This window comes from Indicator indicator, chromosome 3 (assembly GCF_027791375.1).
Source record: "Indicator indicator isolate 239-I01 chromosome 3, UM_Iind_1.1, whole genome shotgun sequence".
Classification (NCBI taxonomy): domain Eukaryota; kingdom Metazoa; phylum Chordata; class Aves; order Piciformes; family Indicatoridae; genus Indicator; species Indicator indicator.
Window position 1 is genome coordinate 19,891,764 of NC_072012.1, and position 24,262 is coordinate 19,916,025.

At 38.8% G+C, this 24,262-nt stretch overlaps 1 protein-coding gene across 1 annotated transcript in view; it reads left to right on the plus strand.

Annotated features, from left to right (window-relative positions):
• PCLO (piccolo presynaptic cytomatrix protein) overlaps window positions 1–24,262 on the plus strand; it is a 310,190-nt gene that overhangs the window by 8,202 nt on the left and 277,726 nt on the right. Inside the window, exon 3 of the mRNA XM_054399702.1 lies at window positions 14,001–15,395. Coding sequence (XP_054255677.1) covers window positions 14,001–15,395 — 1,395 coding nt within the window. The remainder of the gene's footprint in view (window positions 1–14,000; window positions 15,396–24,262) is intronic.

Below are 24,262 nucleotides of genomic sequence, written 5' to 3' on the forward strand. Positions count from 1 at the left end.
CAGTTAGATTTCATTCCAGTACACATTTATTATCAGGTATTTGGTAAAAAACAACAGGGTTTTTGTATCCAGTAAGTACATGATTTATTTATTTTGTGTTAAAATTGTAAATTTTAGCCAGAAAGAGTAATTGCACTAACTATTGGTAGCACATTACATTGTTCAGGAGTGTACTCTCTTGTTTGAGGTTAGGGAAATTCAAGATTGATATAGTTGGCATTAATAATTGTATTGGAGAACTAGTGACTGGAACAAGCAAGTGCAGAAATTTCAGAGCTTTGGCCACTAATCAGGAGCTTCAAATTTATATTATCAGGGAGGAAAGATTGTAAAGTATATAATTTTGGACATTTTTGGGTAAAAAAAAAAATATATATATTTATGTGTAACAGACAAGAAATGTGATGCAATCATGCTAAAGTCAAAGAAGAACTGTAAGAGAACTTTACCTTCAAATTCTGACAATTGTTTGTTTGTTTCTGTGCTGTTCTCCTACAGTCTCTTGGACCTCCAAGTTTATCCTTTTCATATTTCCCGTGGAATTGGTCAACAGCTTTAGTATTATGACATGAAATGATTTTTGAGAAAGTTTATGTAAGATCTTAAAGTATTTGAACATTCTGTAAATAATTACTAGTTTTTGAAGTGGGTACTCTATAAGTGTGAAAATTAGGACTTTTAAGACAATAAGTACAGCTGCATTTAAGACTAACTGATTGCATACATATGTAAAAGCATATTTGAATTTCATATTACACATTGAAATAAACACAGGATATGCATTTATTTCATGATGAAATTGTCTCAGTAAATGGAGGTCCTGGCCATCTAATTTATTCAGCTATTAGTTCCAATCTCCTGACTCCCACTCAGATGTTTTTCATTTGCTCAGTTTTGCACCACCAGCTGTCTTGCTGAAACTTCATTGTGGGTGTCCTGCTCCAATCTGTAGTGAAGTGTGATGAAAATCACATCTGATTTTGTTATTGAACAGTTGGAGCAAAGTAATGGAACCTGCTCTGGCACATATGAAAAATTGACTTATTTCAGTAGCGAAGGTTCCTGCTTGAGTTGTTCTGAAACTTTCCTTCTAGTTTTCCTTTCTTTGTTTCAATATTTGGGTTATTAACAGAACTTTCTGATGCCTCCTTTACAATAGTTTGCTTATTCTTGTCTAGAATGAAAACCATGGTTTCTGTCATAGCTGTCAATTTTCTTGAGTATGGTGCAAGTTTTTTCTTTTGGCTTCACTTATTATAAGTTCTCAAGTGTTACTGACCAAAAGTCTTAGCTTTTTACTTATGCACTTACTGACTGTATCTTTGCCTCTTATTATTGAACTTTGACAGTTTGTGCTGTAATTTTTGTCAAGTTTTATGGTTCCATAATTCTGTGTTGTGCCTTTCAAATGCCCTTTATAGCCACTGTTTTTGTTGTTTATGTTAAAACACATTATGGTTTAGAAAGCAATCATTTCAAATTGGATGTGAGAAGAGTGAAAGAAATTTATCCAGAAAAGAATTTATATTACGTTTGGTCTTTAAGACTTTCACTTGTAGATCTGCTTGAACTACCTTCTTAAGATATTATTCTTACAAGTTTCTTCAGTCTTCATAATGAACAGAGTGAATTTCCTTTCCAATATAGACATTTCTAAATTACACACAGAATCACAGAATATTAGGGGTTGGAAGGGGCCTTGAAAGAGCATCAAGTCCAACTCTCCTGCTAGAGCAGCATTACTTAGGGCAGGTAACAGAGAACACATCCAGGTAGGTTTGGAATGTGTCCAGAGAAGAAGACTCCACAACCTCTCTGGGCAGCCCGTTCCAGGGCTCTGTTACCCTTCACAGTGAAAAAGTTTTTCCTTCTGTTTATGTGGAACCTCCTATGCTCCAGCTTGCACCTGTTGCCCCTTGTTCTATCATTGGACATCATGAGAGGAGCCTGACTCAGTCCTTCTGACACTTGTCCTTCACATCTTTATAAATATTAATGAGGTCACCCCTCAGTCTCTTCTTCAAGCCAAAGAGACCCAGCTCCCTCAGCCTTTCCTCGTAAAGGAGATGTTTTACTCCATCATCTTTGTGGCTCTATGTTGGACTCTTTCAAGAAGTTCCCTGAAGTCCTTGAAATGAGGGGCTCGGAACTGGACACGATATTCCCGATACAGCCTCACCAGGGCAGAGTAGAGGGGAAGGAGAAACTTTCTGGACCTACTTGCCACACCCCTTCTAATACTTCCCAGGAAGCCATTTGCCTTCTTGGCCACAAGGGCACATTGCTAGCTATGCTCATCCTGTTGTCCACCCTGACTCCCAGGTCCTTTTCCCCAGAGGTGTTTTCCAACAGATCAGTCCTGAACATATACTGGTCCATGGGGTTGTTCTTTCCAGAAGCAAGACTCTACACTTGCTCTTGTTGTGTTTCTTTCAATTTCTCCCCACCCAACCCTCCAGCTTGTCCAGGTCTCTCTGAGTGACAGCACAACCTTTGTCTATTCTGTATTTCTAATTCTGGAAAGAATATAGCACACTTTAAAAACTGTCTCAAGAAGTAGATTGCATACATTGTTAAAAGCATTATTAAAAATAGTGATTTCTAAAGTTGTTATTAATTCTTTTAATCTGACCCTCTATTTAAAATACAGAAGTCTGTGCACTCTGTTTCGCTCTGTCTGTTTTAACTCGCTAGGGAGAACTGTGGAACTAAGAGCAGAAAGTGATACCTATATTGCCCCAAGGTCAGACCCTTGAACTCTTTCTCTGAACCATTTGACTCTGCAGTCCCCTTGAGGAAAAGAGAGAGTTGGTGTCTTGTTTTTTGCAGCAGCCTAGTGAGAAAACACACCATACATAACATGTTCAGTAACATACATCTCTCTCATCTGTCTAGGAGTTCACACTCCACTCATCACCATGACACATGACTGCTTAGCAACAGTTGCTTAAATTAAGGGAAAGGCTTGATGATTTCCTTTCACATACATCAGAACTTTGTAGCAGGTGTGTATTTTGTTGCATAATGATTTATTTTTCTCATTGAAATAAAATGTTATTTTCTCTGGTAGTTTTAGACTATGCCTTTAAAATTTTTCACAGATCTTGAGCAGAAAGTAGTAAAAACGTAAATAAATCACTATTGGATGTAAAAAGGGAAATAATGATTATTCTAAACAATTCCATTGGAGGGATATCTCCCATAAGATTTAGTTCCCAAACCAATCTTCTTCTTCTCTTCTTGCTTCAGCCTCAGAGATACTAACTTGTTTCTACTTGACCTTGGCTGCATTGTTTTTGTCTGGTATTAACTTTCTCTGCTTCTTTCTCTTTTCCCTTGTGTACAGGAAGGTAAGGGGGAGGCAGGGAGAGAGAAGCTGTTATAACTTCCCTGGTCTTTTGGCCAGGGTGGTCCTTGTGCTGTTTGTTAATTGTAAATACCTGTAAATATCTGTAAATACTGTTTATTTGTACATATTAATTTCCTTTCATTGTATATTGTAGTTTGGCTTGTAAATACAGCTCCATTTGCTTCCAAACTGAGCTAGTCTGGCAAAGTTAATGTTGGGGGGGAATTTTCAACCCACCACATTTTGCCAAAACCACTTCCATGAGCCATTGGCAACAGAAACCTGTACTTCCTCAGGAAAGATTCAGCCCTCTGGAATAATTGAAAATGAGTAAGCTTTCTGAAAATGAGCAGAGATATCTGAGAGACTATTTTGTGAAACACTTATGTATAGTTTTTGATAAAGCTAGGCAAAAAGCATAAACTACTGTAGTTCAGTCTAAATGACCAGTGCATATGCCTGGTAGCTGAAATGAATTTTCATCTTCTGTGTTACTGGAACATGCATACAACACAGAGTGAGCAAGAATTGAGCACGTAATAATATATCATTATATTCTTTATGATGGACAATAGTAAATTTGATGATGAAGTGGAGTGTTAAAGCTGTTAATATTGCAAACTGGCTGTATGTCAGCTCTGCTGCATAAGCCCTGCTCATGATGACTGTGTGAATGTGAATACCTGTCTTCTAGGCAGTTCTTAGGGGAGTTTATTCTTCATACATTTTATCTTTGTGGTCCATTTTTCATCTACTCTTTCAATATGCTTTTGAGAGACCATTTAAAATTAGTCTTGGAGCCAAGTATAATTTTTTACTTAGATACTTGCTGAAAATTGCATTCAGATAATGTGAAGGCATGTATGTTAATGTAGGATTTGTTTACTTGCCAAAGCTCTTTTGGATGAAGGCAGAGTGAGTTCTATAAAGTATTTTACTGGTTGTGACTAGTTTTGGAACCACATCTGTTGTATCAAATAAGTGTATTGAGTCAACATTGTAGCAAAGTTGACAGAATCCTAATGGAAAAAAAGTTCAGGAAAAAGAGGAGTGTATGATTTCAGATCAAGTCAAATGTTTTACTGGATTGACACTTTCATTTTTCAGTTCAACAGGAAAAAAAAATAGTTCAACCACATCTAAAAATACATTTTTTTTTTGTTGTTGCTTTATTTTTACAGGGGGGATGTTTGTGTTTGGTTTTCCTCTCTTGATAGAGTGAGTTTTCTGTATCAGTTAAGTTACTATCTTTATAATTAACTTATATATGGAAAGGAATATATGATAATTAAAAAAAAATATTCATAAAAGAGAGAGTCATCAGTGTGCTCATGCTGCCCAGAAGGCAAATCGTACCCTGGGCTGCATCAAGAATAGTGTGACCAGCAGGGCAAGAGAGGTGATTCTGCCCCTTTATTCTGCTCTTGTGAGACCCAACCTTAAAATACTGCATCCAGTTCTGGGTCCCCATCATAAGAAGGACACAGAGTTGTTGGAGCAAGTCCAGAGGAGGGCCACAAGGCGGATCTAATAGCTGTACAGCTCTATTATGAGGATAGGCTCAGGGAGCTGGGGTTGTACAGCCCAGAAAAGAGAATACACCAGGGGGACCTTAGAGCTGCCTTCCAGTTCCTGAAAGGATCCTACAGGATGGCTGGAGAGGAACTTTTCATAAGGGTTTCTAGCGACAGGAGGAGAGGGAATAGTTTTAAGCTGAGGGAGAGTAGGTATAGACTGGATTTTGGGAAGAAGTTCTTCAGTATGAGGGTGGTGAGACTCTGGAATAGGGTGCCCAGAAGGTTATGGATGCCTCCTCCCTGGGAGTGTGTAAGGCCAGGTTGGATGAGGCCTTGAGCAGCTGAGTCTAGTTGAGAGGTGTCCCTGCTCATGGCAGGGAGGTTGGAGTAGATGATCTCTAAGGTCCCTTCCAAGTCCCCACCTAAGCCATTCTGTGATTCTATGAGTATAATTCTTTTGGTGAATCCAGATAAGTTTTCCTTATATTTACAATAACATTAATATAAATTACTCTATTCACCTTTGTTGATTGGTATAGTAAAGGAAGCTACTGACTGAAATGAAATAATCTCTGTGGTTTACAGTCTAGACCCTTCTGCGCTGAAGTAGTTCATAAGAACCAGGATGCAAAATGAATTGGAAATGGCATATAAACAAAAATAAAACTGCCATTACTGTAGATAGTGACATGTCACAAAGTCTGAGCTTTTTAATGCCAGGAAACATAACTTAAACTGTACGCCCAATGTAAACTTTAATTTAGGTTTATTTAGGCAATGCAAAGCCAAGTAGAAAGAAATTAACAACTTGACTATCAGCTATTATAAATTTGAATAAATTGGTTCAACTCCAACAGAACACAAATGTTTTGTTTTGTTTTGTTTTTTTCCACTTTCTCAAGGTTTTAATGTGGATATCAAGTCTTTACTGAAGTAGACTTGGAAGTGTTCTGCAAAAGCAGATGGAGCTTAGTCTGGGTTCAAACTGATCAGAGAGCAGAGTCAAACCAGCCTTTTAAAAAGGATCAAAGTTGAAAATATTTCTGTGTTAAATATTTGTTTTGTTCCAAAGAGTACTTAAGGGTTTTCCAGTGTTACTACCACTACACTTTAGATGGAAATGGAGATTATTCACAAATTTTGCAATGAAATGAAGTTCTTGTAGTTCTGCCCCCAGCTAGAACTGCCAGATAGGCATTTGGGAAAATGGTGAGATCCTCAAACAGAAGGGTTATGGTAGCACAGAAAATTCTTTCTCTCTGTGGAATATTCTTAAATACACTCCCACACCATTTTTCTCTCAGAGGAAGACTGGCTACATTTTGTACTTAAATTTAGGATTAGATGTAATAATGCTAATGATGCTTAGAGGATTTTTATTTTTTTTTTGTACAAAAGAGGTAGAAATTAGAGGCAGACACCTGTGCATGGCAAAATAATTTCTCCATGTTTTAATTTGGTAATATTCTACAATATGCTGTAGTCTTTTCTCATTAGCCCAGAAAACTGTCCTGTCCAGTTTTTAACACAATAATAAATTAATCTGCATAGCTAAAGATGTCAACTGCACTGAGCCATCTGTGCCAGTATTACCGTTGCTCAGCAACTGTAATTTACTACTATGCTAGGCCATGTGATGTGGAGATGCTGTTTTCTGGGTAATCACTGGGCAGGAGGCATGGCCCAGCCCTGCTCCCACCAGACAGTGTAATCCGTTTTCAAATCCCAGTGATACTCACTTGGATGCGCTCTGTGTAGCACAGCTGAACTTTGTTAACCTTTTCTTTGCTGCTCCCTTGATCTGCAGTTGAATCTGTTGTTAATCACTCACACATTTTTACTATATTAAATCTTGAAGCAGTTAATGGAAACAATCAGCTTCTCTGTTTTGCCTTATGATTATATTTATGTAAGCTGTAAAATAATAGTTCCCCAAACACTCGTAGTTCATGTACAAACTCTAGCTTTTAGTAGTAGTAATCTAAGCAGAGTAGTAGAGTGTGTTTTAATCTTGTGATAACCGTAGAACACAATTCATCCAGTCATGTTTTTAATCGGTTTACATCGGCTAAATTACATGTAAAAATAGCATTTTAAAAGGGCTGTTTAGAAAATTTGCTCGAATGGTTGTTTAGCACCAAGATACAGTGCTTGTATTCATTGATGTGATTTGTGGAATGAATACCTAGAGACCATGCTGCTGACAAGAACCTAGTGTCATTTTGTGAACATCTCGAGTCAGTGTTCCCTGATATACTCCCCAGCTGCCTTTTACTTCTGATATCTGAAAGGAAGGTAAATATTTATTTTGTAGTGATGATCTGTTTGCTTCATATGAGGATCAGTAGAGTACTATGTACAAGAGTTAAAAGTTTGTATCACTGTAATTACTTCAAACAGCTGAGATCTTATTCATGGAAGAATGGTGCAAAAGGAAAACAGACTCTAGTATGGCTCAGGCTTGTTTAGACGACCTTTTCAGTTGTATGTTGACATACTGATTTTGTTTGTTCAGTTATAGCTGCTCTCTTTTATTCATAACAGGATTTTCTGATCTAGGTCCTTGTCTTTTACAGTATTATAGAATCACAGAGACATGGAACAGTAGAGGTTGGAGGGTACCTCAGGATAGTCTAGTCTCACTGCTAAAGCAGATTCACCTAGATCAAGTTGCACAAGAACTTGAATATCTCTGGAGAAGGACACCAAAACTTCTCTGGGCAGCCTCTTCCAGAGCTCCATCATCCTCAAAGTAAAAAACTTTTTCCTTATGTTTAGGAACCTGTGTTCTAGTTGGTCCCCATCGCCCCTTGTCCTATCACTGAACACCACTGAAGTCTGGCACCAGCCTCTTGAAATCTACCCTTTAGATTTAAAAGCATTGATAAGATCCCCTCTTGGTCTTTTCCAGGCTAAACAACTTCAATCTCTCAGCCTCTCCTTGTAAGAGAGATGCTTCTTTCCCCTCAGCATCTTTGTAACCCTCTGTTGAACTCTCTGTAGTAGCTCCCTGCCTCTCTTGAACTGGAGAGTCCAAAATTGGACACAGTGCTCCAGATGTGGCCTCATCAGGGCAGAGTAGAGTGGGGGAGAATCTACCTCAACCTGCTGATCACAGTCTTCTTAATGCATTAACCGTCTTAGCCACATTACTGGCTCATGGTTAACTTGTCTACCAGCACTCCAGGTCCCTCTCCATGGAGCTGCTTTCCAGCCTGGTCAGCCCCTGACCTGTACTGATGCATGTGGTTGTTGCTCCCCAGGTGCAACACTGGGGAGCCAGTGCAACTTGCTGAACTTCATTAGGTTCCCTTCTACCTGTCTCTCTAGCCCATCTAGGTCTTGCTGAATGGCAGCACAGCCTGATGTGTGTCAGCCACTCCTCCCAGTTTTTTATTATCAGCAAACTTGCTGTGAATATACTCTTCATTGAGGTCGCTGGTGAGTATGTTGGACAAGACTGGATCCAGTACTGATACATGGGGAGCCACTGCTGCTATCTACAGGCCTCCAACTAGGCTCTGCACTGCTGATCATAACCCTCTGATCTCTATCATTCAGCCAGTTTTCAGTCCACCTATTCTACCACCCTACATGAAGCTGCATAAAGTCATGGGTTCAAGTGCTTTATGTTTCATGTTCCTCTCATCATGCCATAAAGGTCTTCTCTGAGCTAAATCTGGATTCTTCAGTCCTCTCTGCAATTATCAGAAACCAAACTGATTTTTGTCAGTAAGGCTTTGGGATAGCACTGAGAAATGTCAGCAATCTGCATATCTGTGGCAATGTAAAGGTTCTATAAATCTTTACATTTCCATGGTGATGCAAAGGGATGTGTTAATATTTTATTCATGTCTTAATGTTCCTTTTTATAGCACCAAATTACTGGTCAAATGAGAATGAGACCCATAGAATGTGGCTCTGTTCTACAAAAGGACTGAGAAAAAGGCTTCTGAGAGCTATATTCTTATTTTAATGTGAAATATGATCCATGTGCAAGCTGGAATTCTTTTCTCGTGTAGATCTGGAATCCATATAATCAAGCTGAATTCTCTTCCTCCCCTACGTCATCTGCAGGAACAGAAACTGAGCTCTCTAATCAATGCACTCACTCTCTGACAGTTTTTGTATTGCTTTTGATGGGTTTGGGTAGTTAGAACAAATCTGAACACTTGTGCAGAAAGGAATAGGCTCTGAGTTGCCTTCAGTTGTGTTGGCTTTTTCTGGGATAAGGAGAGCTGTTGCGTAGCTCATAATTGTTATTGGAGCCAACTATTAGATTATGAATGCATAAAGAAAAGAAATCTGTGGAACATGGTGCTGTGACTTTCTTCAATGTAATTCTCAATGGATTTTGTTACTAAAACACTGTGAATAAATTATTTTAGTTCTCCCAACTGTTAGAGTCCTTATGAAGCTTTAAAAAAAAGATGTTATGGCTGATGAATACATGCAATTTTAATTACTTTGTTGTTTTGAGCGCATATAGTTTTTTACACCAGTGTGTTAACAATTGAGGTAGAACTTTTTGTGTTCAGTAGTAGAAATCTGAGCAAAAATGCTGCATGAAGTCTGTCAAATGTGCGGTCCAGACAGGACACTTGAAGACATGGTTCTCAGGATGAAGAAAATCACTAGTGTATCTTTTCCTAGAAATAAGAACCAGTCCCTGTCCCTATCTACCAGTGTGTTCTGAAGGGTCAAACCTCAAAACATGCCCTAGCCCAGACAATGGGCACCTGCAAATGTTCTAACCTGGACAGTTCCTGGGGTCCAGATGGTCCAGGCAAATGTATAGCACATGTGATTTACCTTGTAAGCACCTGTGAATGTGCAAACCTGGACACTTCCTGGGGCCCAGATAAACATGTAGAATGTGTAACTAACTTTGTGACACAGCTGTGAATTGTGTGTGACCCTGGCCATGTTTGGATATGCCCCATCCTAGAGGTCCAGTTATCAGGTTTCTCTGTTACCAAAGGGACAGTATTTAAACCAGATGAGAAGGTAGGTAACTTGTCTTGTTCTCATCTAGACAGCAGCAAGAGCCAGATGCTGCTGGAGTAGTAGCTGAAGGGCTTGCCCTAGAAGACCAACTGCACCTGGGCCTTGTTCTTACCACAAAGAGACAAGAGCCAAATGCTCTGGAGTAGCAGCGGAAGAACTTGTCCTAACAGGCAACAACTACGCCCAGGCCTTGTACCTGGACCAAGGCAGAAAAGGGAAAAGCTCCAAGAGAGGTGAATCCCAGAAGAACCACAGAAAGGTTACAGGTTACGAGAGAGAGAGAGAGAGAGAGAGAGAGAGAGAGAGAGAGAGAGAGAAGACTCTAGTCCAGTCTGAGCCAAGGGCAACTTGAATTATAGTCACAGCATCTGGGAAGATGCCGGACAGAGGAGCAAGTCATGAGTACCTGACTGATCTGCCACAGAATCTCGTTTGTGCGCAACTGCAGATCACAGAATCTTTATTTCCAATTTGAATCACTGTATTGGAAATTCTTAGATCTGTGCTTAAAGCGTTTAACCGTCTTTGTATGTGAAATGTGTCACAACCGAATAACAGACCCTGTAAATATACTCAGTAAATAAGTTACGGCGGTGTCTGACGATACCACTGCCCAAGATATTAAGTAGTAAAAAATATAAAAATATAAATTTTATTACACAGTGTAAAAATAGACAGCTTGAGATCCTCAGCATCAAAGAAGAATCTCCTTTAGAAGTAGACAAGAACTGAAAAAGAGGATGTGTTGCCCTGGAAACTTTTGCCTTTTAATTCTAGGTAGAGGTATGAAAAATGTGGAGAAGGAAACTAGAAAGTCAAAGAACTATGGTTCAGGAAGACATTGTAGGCTAGACAAACATTAGTATTTTAGGTATCTGCAACAGCAATAAGTTTTACTTCATCTGACATAATGTGTAAGAGCATCTTTATTTAACAGAAGCCTGCTCCTGTTAGAGTTTATAGGAAGTCTCTGTAATTGCAGTAGAAGGAACAGGCCAGTGTTTGATTCAAAACTACATCATGTAGTGCACTTCGCTTTGAACTCCTGCAGTTCCAGTCACAGAGCTGGTTTGTGCAGCTGTATATTTGTTTGAAGATGATGTGTGTAAGCTATAATGACTTGAGGGGTTTGGCACTTAATTCCTCCTACTAAAATGCACGTGAGGAATTTTATGTCTAAATACAATGAAGTAAAACTTCCTGCATTTTCCATTTTGAAGTTCAGTTGTAGCAGTAGCAAAATCATTGTTAGATTTAAAGGCTTCTGTTTAATATCAAGAGTGCACATGTGTGTGTATATGTGTGTATATACATTTAAGACAAGGAAAAAAATAACAGCTGAGAGTTAAAATTTGTCTTCCACGCAACTTTATGTTGAAAACTGTAGTACAGAATTATTTTTTGTTTGGACTCCAATTAGATAGTCACACTAGACCAGCTGCGTGTTGAAGGCAAGCCTAAATGGTTATAAATGATACTGGAATCTGGAATCCCTAAAGACAAGAATTATTTGGAGTACTTTGTAGCCCTACCGAACACTACACCTACTTTGTTTGGGGCCATGTCAGAATGACTTAAAATTAAATTTCCTGGAATGTGAATGAAAACAGGTAGGCACCAGCACTACTTGGCAGTGTTTCATCTGGTCATCTTACTGTAGAGTACCATTAAAATTAAAAAAAAGAAAGAGGCAGGAGCAGTAAATCACCATGAAAAGTGCATTGTCCAAATCTCTACTAAAGTTCTGTGGTTAGAAGGAAAAGACATTTCTCACTTAGGTCCATTAAAAAGCCACTTCTAGCATTATGTCTTTCTCTAGTGTAAAGGTGAGACCTCCTCCCTAATACGAGAAATATCTGCCACTTTGCCAAAGCCAAACGCCTGTGACAGCTGAGGTGGGTGTTCAGAGTATGCGTTTGAAGCCTGCTCTTTGATTAAAGAAGACCCTTAAGAAATAATTTGAAAATTATATTAATATGTATCTCATTAAGTTAGATTACTAATATCTAAAATCAGGTCTCATAATTAAGACTTTTTTTGTAACAAGTAATTGGCCCTTGGACAGGAGATTTGTAGGGAAGCTGATCAGCAATCAAACAAAATGGGAGTTGAACTAAGTGAAATCTTTGCTTAGGCCTTCTGTGCAGTTGTGAGCTTAATTCCTTTCACTTTAAGGCAGAACTTAAACAACAAGTTCCAGTTTTGTTTTAGTTAGTTTCACTTTTTAACAGTCATGGATTGCAAGTAGATTGGGGAATTGTTTAAACAAAAAAATAATTCACTGCAAACAGCAGTGAAAAAAACAGATAAAAGCAGCATTGTTATGAATGGTAACTTTATTACTGTGAACTTAGAGCTGAGGCCAAAACTTGGCATCTGTTTGTGAAGCTGCTGGTACTAGTGTGCTCATATTCCAGAGTGTGTATATACCATGTTTATAAGAATAACTGGAATAGTTGTGTTTTAGAAAACTCTGACCAACTGTTCTTTTAATTTTTGCTGCTGGAAAAAGAAAAGGCTGACAAAGCACACCAAAATAATGAATTCATTGCCTTAGTCCATGACATCAGAGTTCTTTCCTTCCAGTGAGCTCTGATACTATGCAGACTGAATCTTTCTTTGCATGTGGTACCTCCAGATTCATCCCATGGTGGATGGAAGAGATTTCAGACCTGAGTGAGAAATGGAATCCAGAAATCTTCATCCTTAGCAGGAAAGATCTGAGTCTTATGCTCTCTGTCCTCCTCTGTTGCAGTGATATGTGCAGATGCTGTAGCTGGTACCCAGCATTTCATGCACAGACTGAAGAATAAGGGTAGAGCTACAGATGACCTGCTTAAGTATCTACTTGCAGGTGTAGGCCCATAGGACTCTGTGCTGCCTATAATGTTTCTACTAGAGCTGTAAAATGTGGAAAACAGCAGATGATGCTCCCTGACCACATGTTGCTTTAGTCTGTTTGATCTTTCCTCAGATTGTGAGGCTTTACAGAAGCAAAGGTAGGGATGAAATCTTAGGAGTATTGGGGATTTCTGTCTTATTAGACAATACTGTTGCTCTTTCATTTAATACTTCTTGGAAAAGAGAAAACATGTTTTACAGTTGTGAGGTACCAAAAATTATGAGAAATGGATAAATATGTTATTTCTTTTACTTCTCCATGTTGAAAAGAGGGGCCCATTGTATAGAGTTGTCCAATAATTATCCTGGGAGCTTCTTGCAATAACAGAAATTTTGAGAAACCTAATTATGATTCTTAAAACACCATCAAGGCACAGGCAAAGCTCCACCCTGATTCCAGATGCAAACTTGCCCTCAGATTGGTGGTAAAGTATGGATCTGTGTAATATATGGTATCCATCAACACACCTCTATACTGAATTCATTGGATACGTGCATACTGACAATGCTTGTGCCCTGTAACATAAACCATTGCCAAAACTATAAGCTGTATGAAGACCTTGGGAGATGTATGCTTAAAGCTAATTATTCATTTACTGTGTTAGAATTCTGATTATTGTTTTCTAACTGCAGACTTGATGTGTCAAACTATTAAAGAAGTGTTTGTCTTCCCCCCTCCCCCCCTCCCCCCTAGATCATTGCTATAAATGAATCACTGCTGGGTCCCAGGAAATTCCAATTAATTTTTTCATTCAGCTGGGTTTCTATCCTCTAATATTCATCTGTGTATAAACTGAATTCTTTACAGTCAGGGTGGTGAGACACTGGAACAGATTGTCCAGAGGGGCTGTGGATGCACTCTCCCTGGAAGTGTTCAAGGCCAGGTTGGATGAGCCTAGTTGGAACTAGATGATCTTTAAGGTCCCTTCCAACCCAAACCACTCTATGAATATGTGAATGTGAAGCCATTAGAAGCATGAGCTCAGCAATAGCTTGAGTCACAAGAATATGGAGAAGCACGAAAACAACAGTTGAGCATGTTATCCACAAAACAGTACTAGTAATAATATTTCTCCCTTTTTACACAGAAGTCTGAAATGTTGGAACAAGCCGTATGTTACAATAACCTATTATTATGATGTTGACTTTATTAAGTTTATTTTGCCTTAATTATAATATTTTTTAAATTATTGTTTTTCTTTCTTTCTTTTTTTTTTTCCCTGCAGATTAAGGAATGGCTCTGTTTAAACTGCCAGATGCAAAGAGCTTTAGGTGGTGACCTAGCACCAGGTCATGGTCCTGGACCACAGTCTTCTCTACCCAAACAGAAGACACCTGTTCCAGCTTCAACGGCTAAACCATCTCCCCAGCCACAGCCAGTTCAAAAGAAAGATGCTTCCCCAAAAACTGATCCTTCACAGCCAGCAGAATTGAAAAAGACCTTGCCACAGAAAAAGCAGCCATCCTTGCCTGGGTCTCCCCTTGTAAAATCAAAGCAACCTCGTGCTGAGCCTACTGAGATCTCCCAGCAAACAGATCCTGCTCCAAAACCTGAGCAGACCAAGACAGCACAGGATGAAGATAAGCAAAAACAACCCAGTACACAGAAGCCTGCAGTGGACACTGGGCCTACCTCTGCAGCACCAGGGCCACAACAGGATTCAGCAGGTCCCAGACCTCCACCAAGTCAACAGAAAGTGGCAGATTCCCCAAAGCCGGATTTAGCCAAGCCATCACAGGGCACACATCCGGCTGAGGATAAACCAGATTCCAAACCCCTTCCACAAGTGTCTCGACAGAAGTCAGATCCCAAGCTTGCATCTCAGCCTGGGGCTAGAGCAGATGCTAAAACTCAGAAGCCTGTCGAGCCAGCACAAACAAAAGATGATTCTAAGAGGTTACAAACAAAACCAGCCCCAAAGCCTGATGCCAAACCAGCTCCCAAGGGCCCACAAGCAGGGGCAGGTCCCAAGCCAGCACCAGCACAGCTGGCGCCTCAGCCTCAGCCTCCTCAGAAGGCTCCTGAGCAATCAAGGCGTTTCAGCCTTAATCTGGGAGGCATCACCGATGCCCCTAAGCCTCAGCCTACAACACCACAAGAAACAGTTACTGGGAAACTCTTTGGATTTGGAGCTTCAATATTCAGCCAGGCCTCGAATTTAATTTCCACAGCAGGTCAGCCAGGATCTCAGACACCAGCTCCTGCTACATCTGGTCCTGCAGCAAAGCAGACCCAGCCTCCAGCCTCTCAGGCAGCCCCCAAAGAGGCTGGTCCAGCCCAGCCTCTTCCAAAAGCAGCACCTGTAAAGAAAGAAGCCAAGCCTGCTACGACTGAAAAATCAGAGCCATCAAAAGCAGATAGTGGTTTAACAACTAAAAGAGCTGATTTAGAGAAGAAACCTGCTTTGGCTAAAGATAGCAAGCCTCAGGCTGCTGAAGCTAAGAAACCTGCTGGGGCATTGGAGCCGGAGAAAGCCAGCCAGCCTGAAGTGTCCTGTCCCCTTTGTAAAACTGGACTAAATATTGGTTCTACTGATCCCCCCAACTTTAATACGTGTACAGAGTGCAAGAAAGTCGTATGCAATCTCTGTGGATTTAACCCCATGCCCCACATAGCTGAGGTAAGTTGATGTAGTTGTGCTTACCCTGTGTTCTCACTTGCAGGCTTCCTGTGCTGGGGACACCATTCTGTACCTGGTTTTTAGCTATTGAATTGTTGAGAGAAAATTGAATGTTTCATCATGAGGGTTTTTAAAATTAGATGTCTGTGTTGTATGGAACTTGGTCAGCAGTCAAAAAGTACTTTCAATGGAATTTCTGCAGATTAAGGGAGCCTGATAAAGATGGTTGCTAGTTTTTTGAAGCATAAGTAGATAATTAATTATGAACTGTTTGGAAATTGGTGCTACTATGGTAGAGCAAACATCTATACTTTCAGTCCATCAGGGGAGAAAAATGGCTGTCAGTGTTGTGTCTTTGAAATCTGAATGAATAAATTATAAATTACTCCAAGGGTTAAAGATTATCACATCTCATTTAAGGCAAGAATTAATGTTCAAAGAAATAAGTACAGGGCAAATATTGCTTCTGTCCTTTATATATATACAATTTTTTTAATTTATTTATTTTTATTTTCGGTATGGATCATTTTCTGGAATATATTATCATTTAAAAGGTAATTGTCCTACCATAACAAACATATTTTACCTTATTTATGAATATGTTGTTTACTGTCTTTTTGGTGATTTAGGACAGAAAGAAAAGCGTGGAAACACGAGGATTGATCAGTGATTGAAATCTAGGATTTAATATTGCTTGTGCAGTGAATTCCATCACACACACAGATTCTTTCATCGTTGTCTGACCCACTGCCCCCTTGCCCCCTCCCCCAATTCTTATTTAGGTTTTAAACGTGAAAAATACATATGGCTTTCTCCAGGAGCACTCCATTATGCCTGCACAGAATACCATGGAAACAAGATGTGTCAGTTCTGGTGAAACACAATGCTAAAATGACAAATATGCAAGTCTTGGTGAAGAATCTGACTTCTTCAGAGCTCATTTAGGCATGATGGTGTGGGACTGCCTTCTGGTGTGCAGATTTGTACTCCCTATATTTCTTCTGTTTAAGATGAGAAGGCTGGTATTCTGTTTCTTTTTTCCCATCACTACTATTGCCAGAGGATTCTGTTTCTACTCTTCGGAAAATGTAGAGCTTGAAAGACCTGGTTTTCTCTAGGTCAACTTCCTGATGCCTTTCTTTATATCTGTTTTTTTCCCCATTGTCTTCTTCCATATGCTATATGTTTCCATCTCTTTCTACAGTTTTGCATCCCATACATTATTTTATTAAATAGTTTTTGGTAAAAATTTGCAGACTGCTTTTTCTTGAAAACAGAAGGTATTTTGATAGGCTTTTCATGAAGATGGGAAACAGAAGAGGGGGGAGCTTATCCTTTCCTCTCCTGAATGAACTGTGCAAAGATTGTATTTAACCTCAGATACCTGTTACCCTCTGTGCACTGTATATAGTATACACCTATTTCATGACAGAAACATGGTGATGAGCAAATAGTTTATGCATACTAGCATTCTCTTTTCTTCCACCAAACTTTTCTAACATGTTGAGTACAGCCTTGGAGGTTTTATTTATTTGTCTCATTATTTTGGGAGCTTACGAAGGAAAAATAGAAATGCTTTCTAAAAAAGGTGGTTTTGGTGGTTTTCTACCTAATTCTTTTATTCCTAAATCCTGCATTCAAAAAAAAAAAAAAATATTCCAGAAGGCTACATTTATTTTTGGCTGCAGAAAGTGTTTTGAATGAACAAGCATAACTGGTATTTTCCAATCTTTGGGGCTGCATTTCTATCACAGTGATTTTAATGGTCACTTAGGTATTATCTATATATCGTTGCCTCAGTAATGGCTGAAAACGGGTTGAGTTTTATTGACCAACTACTGTCTGAAACCTTGTTGCCAACAAAGCTTATATTGGGCTCCATGGCAAGAATCAGTCCAAAGGAGCAGGGAGAGCAGCCTTTCACTGACAAATACAGAGGAGCATGAAGCTCTGTAGGGACTTCTACCTTAGGAGAATGCTTTCCAGGTGCCACACTGCTGTACTGCTGACATGGCTGAGAGGGGAAAAGGTGCTTTCTTACAGAGCCAGTTTGTTTTTTCTTGCTTGTTTGTGACAGAACTAACTTAAAAAAAAAGTCTTTAAGCTGCTGCAGTCAGTCCTCCAATAATCTCTCTTCTGCAGGAAATAAGAGAACTAGACTTTTACCTAGTCTAAGTCAGCAGTGTGCTATTTACTTCAGTGAAATTATTCTGATTTGTGCAAACTGAGACTGCACATTGCAGCAAGCAGGCTGTAATGCTTTTCCCTAAAATAGGCTGATTGTTCTTCTCCCCCCCCCGATTTGTTGATCCAACAGTCAGTTATTTACCTAACTAGTAATTTATCCATGAAGGAAACAGCCACAAATGATTAAAGAAATGACACTTGATAGATTTCAAAGACTCACAGGACCACGTGCACCCTAGTGCATTAGCAGCCTCCTCGTTCTGCCATTTGCTCAATGGGGAGGAGCACTGTTTACCAGCTCTGTAATTAGCTTTCCAGCTCAGGTAGCTCTATTTTTAGTAACAAAGCACAAGATTACAATTGCAGAAGCCAGAAATGAAGTGTGTGGCAACGAACATTTCTTGCATTTAGAACTCAGTGAAACTGTTCAACAATACTGAACATGAGCAGACATGGTTACATATAATGTAATTAAGTATGTTGAGGCAGCAGGACCAGGAATATATAACCTGTGATGAATGCATGTAGTAGTGAGATGAAAAAGAAGATTTCAAAACTAAGCTAAAGAAAGATAAGACATCCACATTTGTAGAAGTTTTATGGGCAACAAGAAAGAGAATAAGATGCAACAAGAAAGAATTTCATATTAATGGAAGTGTGTTATGGAAAGAAAGCTCAGAATGTAATGTGTATATGTGTGAATGTGCTAATGGGTTTAATCTAATAGAACTGACAAGAGAACTACAGAAACACTTTTTAGTCTACTGGTAGCTGTAAAATTTATCTGAAATGGTACTTGGAAGTAAAGAATGTTCCATGTGTGAAATAAATTTTTGGGGCTACAGAAAGGAAAAAAATATTTTGAATGAAGGAGAAAGAGAGGGAGGACTGGATAAGGGCAGAAAACATGTATCTCAGGCTTGCTCTGGATTCCTTGTTTGAAAAATACATAATCTGTTAGAGATGTTATCAGATAGACAATATACACGATTTCATGGAGAGGGTGATGTTTCTTAATATGCTTAATGTGGAGAGTATTGTCTGCATGCAGTTGTTTGATAAGAGTGGATATTACAGCAGGAATTTATAAGTAGGAATCTATAAACAATGACCTTGATGATTCCTGTCCAGTCTATATTCTTATAGCATAGACCTTTTTAAAATGTGGATTTATAACTCATCAAGACTTCAAATGCTTTTCTGGTAACATATTTTCCAACCAAACTAATTAAATATTTTCTTCTGCTTCCCACATACTGTGAAGAGAGGGAAAAACAAACAAACAAACTAATTTTCTAAGTAAGCACAGTGCTTGCTTAAACTCAGTAGCATAACCAGGTTAAAAATGGTACCTTGCTTTTCCAAAGAGAACTACTAGGGATAATAGTAAATAGTTAGTATTCTGGAACTGATATATGCCTCTGGAGATGAAGGAAGCTTGCTCATTGTGGCACATTATATACTTTGGGTTCTTGTACTTACTCCTAAAATCCTGCAGAAAATGTACTGGCACAGGTGGGTTCATGATGCCAATAATTCTGGCAGTTTCTGTTTTCCTAAGCTGATTGCAAATGGAGTGAGGCCCTCAATAGATGTGACCCATTGACTCAGGATTTAATACTGGGCTTTAAAAGAATAATTTAAAAAATTGATCCTAAGTGAAATGAACCCTGCTATTAAATGCTCAAATGTAGTTTGGACATCTTACAGTATGCAGGAACATTGTGAAGTAATGAGCCATCTGTGATTCTGACCCTAAAATGGTGTACTGCATCATCTGAGGCAATACCCATTGCATCTCATTATTAACAACTGTGAGCTGTCACATTTTTCCTAATTGAGAAAGCTCAGACCATTCTGCAAGTTGGGAGGTTTAATAACTGTTAGAAGTTAGTATCTCCCCTGTTAAGACTTTACCTGGAGCACTGCGTCCAGTTCTGGAGCCCTCAACTTAGGAAGGACATGGACCTGATGGAGTGGTCCCAGAGGAGGGCCATGGAAATGATCAGGGGGCTGGAACACCTCTGCTACAAGGACAGGCTGACTGTTCAGCCTGGAGAAGAGAAGGCTCTGAAGAGACCTAATAGCGGCCTTCCAGTACCTGAATGAGACTTGCAAGAAGGCTGCAGAGGGACTATTTGTAAAGGCCTGCAGTGACAGGATGAGGGCAATGATTTGAAATCAGAGAAGAAGAGATTTAGATGGGATGGTTAGGAACAAGTTCTTTACCATGAGGGTGGTGGAACGCTGGAACAGGTTGTCCAGTTGAGGCCCCATCCCTGGATATATTCAAGGCGAAGCTCAACAAGGCTGTGAGCAACCTGATCTAGTGGAGATCAGTGGCTGATGTCCCTGCTGACTGCAGAGGCGTTGGTCTAGATGACCTTTGGAGGTTCCATTCAACCCAAACCATTCTATGATTCTATGATGAACTGTTTTGGAAACAAATGGTGCCTGGGAAACATGATGAAGAAGAATTTGCACTTAAGAGGCTAAGAGAAAAACAAGCACTCCTTTCAGGTGCATAATTTATCTTCTGTACCTCTTTCCTCACTTTTTATATTTAAATCTCCTTTTAAATTTTTAATTGTAAGAAAATGAATGCTATTGTTTTTTAATAACAGTAGCCAAATAATGCAGAACGTAACAGACTAATGCAATATGTTCACTAAAATGTATGGAAATTACATCCATTAAATAAGTCTTTATAACTGGGAAAATGTTAAAACTACTGCTAATTACCATTTTGAAAAATAAAATATGGCATTAAAAAAACAGTGCATGTTACATGATAAAAACTTCACTGTATTTCTTGATTGTCAGAAGGAAATTAATTTAATTCCAAATGAGGTATCCTGCTTCTGTTTAACTAATTCAATATGCGCAATAAAAATTACATTAAAATGGAAACATTTTTAATTGCAAAATGATTTGCTGCTTCTGTTTTTCCTATAAACACCTATTGTGTAAATATGAAATGACCTTTTGATGGATCATTTAAGCAGAATTGAAAGCAGATGAATATTTTTTTTAAAAAGTGCCTGAATTCACCTTTTAAATAAGGCTGAAGAGCTTTATCAACAGAGCTAGGCTCCTGGTATTCATATTTGCAGATATATTTAAATTCTTAGAGACAGGGACTTGAGTTGTCCACAATAATTGTGTGCTAGAAGCTTCTGTCTTTCTCTGATGCTTCAGCTAAAGCTGTGTTCCAGAAAAACCTGATTTGACCTAATGATTCTCCAGAGGCCTGAACTTCTGTCTTGAGCCAGTCTTTTGAACAGTGTCTAGCTTCTGTTTAAATGCCTTTGTTGTTCAGACATTATATGAAATCTCTTTTGGTATCTGATTTTGGCATGTTTTTGAGGATAGTTCACCCAGAGGCACTACTGTTTGGCATATCAGCCACGACTCTATTATATAATAATAATGATACTACTTCTACAAATAATAATAATAATTAAAAAAAAAAAAACAAAACCAAAACAGCCTGCTCATAGAATCATAAAATGCATTTATGGCCAAATACAATGTGGTGGAGGTTTGTTGAGTTTATTTGTTCTCCAAGTACAGATCTGCAAATATATATTTGAATTCAGGTCTCCGTTCCTCACCTCAGGGCTGTTACTGACATTCTGTAGCCAAGCTTCTTGTCTCCTAGTCTCCTCCAAGACCACCCAAGTTTGCACTTCTTGAGTTGGAACAGACAAGTGAAGCCAAGAGTAAGACACTGCATCCAGATCAGCTAATTAACAGATGTTCTGTAGTGATTTTGTTTGAATTCCCTGTCCCTGTAGAGGGAAATGAAAGCATCCTTACTTTTTCACAAGTTTCTGAACCAGCTGTCTTGCATTTCAGTTGGGCTGCTGGGTCCAAAGCAATTTCTCCACTAATGTGTTCCAGTTTTTGGCAATCAGGTTTTCATGGTTACTTCTGGACATGATGATCTTGGGACATTATTTGAAAGCAATGCTTCTTAGATCTTCAGGGTTACTAGTCCAGGCATTAGCTACAAGATTACATTCCTGTTAATTTCTCTTTCCAGTAATTATAACCATAAATTAAGGATTTCCATCCCTCCCTTCTTCCCTCTCTTGCCCGCCCTGTGGAATTAAATTTGAGGAACGAAGACTGGTTTCTTTGAGCAAAGGAATAGTGTGTCCTTTGGAAGTGCTATTACCATGATTAATTGCCTGCTGTCTGTTTTCTTTATTCAGGAATCTGAAAGTTTTCAAATTGCCTCTTGGAAGGAAGACCTCCAGGGATACATAAATATTGTTGAAATAAACAATGAGATATAAACCTAAAGCTATGCAAGGCCAGATCTTTTCTCTTAATGTTGGTAATGGCCATTGATGATACGAAATCCAAAGGGATGTCAACTGCAGCACTGCTGCTGATACACACAGTTACTGTCTAGCTGGCTATTTTCCTCATCTGGTCAGGTTATATATGCAATGACTTCTTCACCTAGGTGCATTTATTGTATCTCTAGGTGTCTCCCTGCCTTTGAAACATAAAATGCCATGGTAAACAATTAGCACAGAGCTTTCAGTGTTGGTTCTTGTGCATGGCTTACTTTTTCCTGTGCCATTAGGAAATCAGACAGTTTATAGATTAGTGTATTAGTGAGGATCAAGCTGGAGTCACAAATCTAAATCAGTTAGTCAGGAAAATTACTGACCTTGAACTATGTGATTTTCTTCTCCATTATTTCATTAGAAACTTGCTTGGTGTCCCTTTATTAAAAGTCTTCTGAAAGCTAATCTGATATTAATAGCATCGAAGTTTGAAGTTTTCTAATGACCTGCTGAGGGAGAGTAGATTTAGACTGGATCTTACGAAGAAGTTCTTCAGTACAAGGATGGTGAGACTCTGGAATAGGTTGCCCAGAGAAATTGTGGATGCCTCCTCCCTGACAGAGTTCAAGACTATGTTGGATGAGTCTAGTGGAGAGGCATCCCTACCCATGGCAAGGAGGTTGGAGTAGATAATCTCTAAGGTCCCTTCCTACCTAAGCCATTCTATTATTCTGTTGAGATAAAGATGTTTTGTTTTTTCTTTTACATTGCAGAAAAACACAATTTTGTTCTTGTTTTATTGAGAAACAAAAAATGCTTAATTTTACGAGTTTAAATATAGATGTGACATTTAGTTAATTTCAATATAAGATCCAATTAATCTAAAACATTTTGATCCACTTTCAGATTTTGCTAGGCAAACAAAGTCTAGTGTATTGTAAATGCCTCAATTTAATTTATCTATTTTTTTTATGCCCATCTGAGATAACTTAGTAACATATTATTCACTACAAGATCAATTAACAACATGTGTAGACATTGTCAAAATATAAAGCATTTACCTTTCTATTAGAGCCCTTCTGTAAGTTTAGTTTTCTGAAAGATTCACTATAGGAGGAAGCTTCAAAGTAACTTCTACATTTTTTTTTTCTGTTGCAGTAACATGAAGAACTGGTGCTTTTTTCTATGAACAGTGATGTAATAGTATTTTTTAAAGTATGTCTGAGGATTTTGTATATCTGGAAACAGAGTACTTTTCATTGGATATCATTAATAAAGTAGTTGGATTACTATGACACAGAAATATTCTAGTACTTAATAAAATTCTGAAAGGACATTATAAATTCAAATGTTTGCATGCATTTTGATCTTATTTCTTGTAGAATAAAAAAACTCTTCATGTTGTTACAGTAGTTAAGTTCCAGTTCCTGCAAACCTTTAGAATTTCATGTCATCCTTCTGCTGATCAAAAGGCTAATGTTTGCCACACCATGACAGTGTGTTAGTGAAGAGAGGCCAACATTTCGCACAAAGCAAGTCTAAAAATCACTTGCTTGCCACAGCTGTGTAGGGATTTTTAACTTAATGAGATTGCACAAGTGTAATCAAAGGCATTTTGCAATTAATTGTAACTACTTGCAAGAAGTGTTACCTGCAATAAAAATAATTAATGTAACCTTAAGATGCAAAGAAAGAGAAGACATGAGTAGGATGACGTACTTTTTCTGATTTCTGTTTTCTGTGCTACGCAATTGTCTTTCTCCATGAGTAATGGAAAGCATGTGTGCAGTGGAAGAACAAGGGACAATGGCTTTAAGCCTGAGGAGGGTAGATTTAGACTGGGTATTAGGAAGGCTTTCTTTACAGTAAGGATCGTGAGACACTGGAACAGGGTGGTCATGGATGCCTCCTCCCTGGAGGTGTTCAAGGCCAGGCTGGATAAGACCTTGAGCAACCTGGTCTAGTGGAAAGTGTCTCTGCCCATGGCAGAGGAGTTTGAACTAGGTGATCTTCAAGGTCCCTTCAAACCTAAATCATTCTATGAACCTATGAATAATTATTTTTAGTATTTCTAAAATCCCAATGGTTCTGTGGACCAGAATAAGAGCAAACCTGGCTTTAGATTTAATATTATTTATGTGTTAAATGGGTTTCTCCATTATTACTAAATGTAAGGACGGAAGTTGAGGGGAAATCTAAGCCATTGCATAGATGTGGAAAGGAGATTAGATTTGTGGCCGTAAGCTGTTCGGGATGCTGTCTAGCATCATTTGAAGCAGAAGGTAGAGGATTTGTGCTGAAGAGGGGGATTAGCTGCCTCCAAACTATTCTGTCTGAATTTTGTACAAAATGCTGTTAACTCAAGGGGAAAAAAACCCC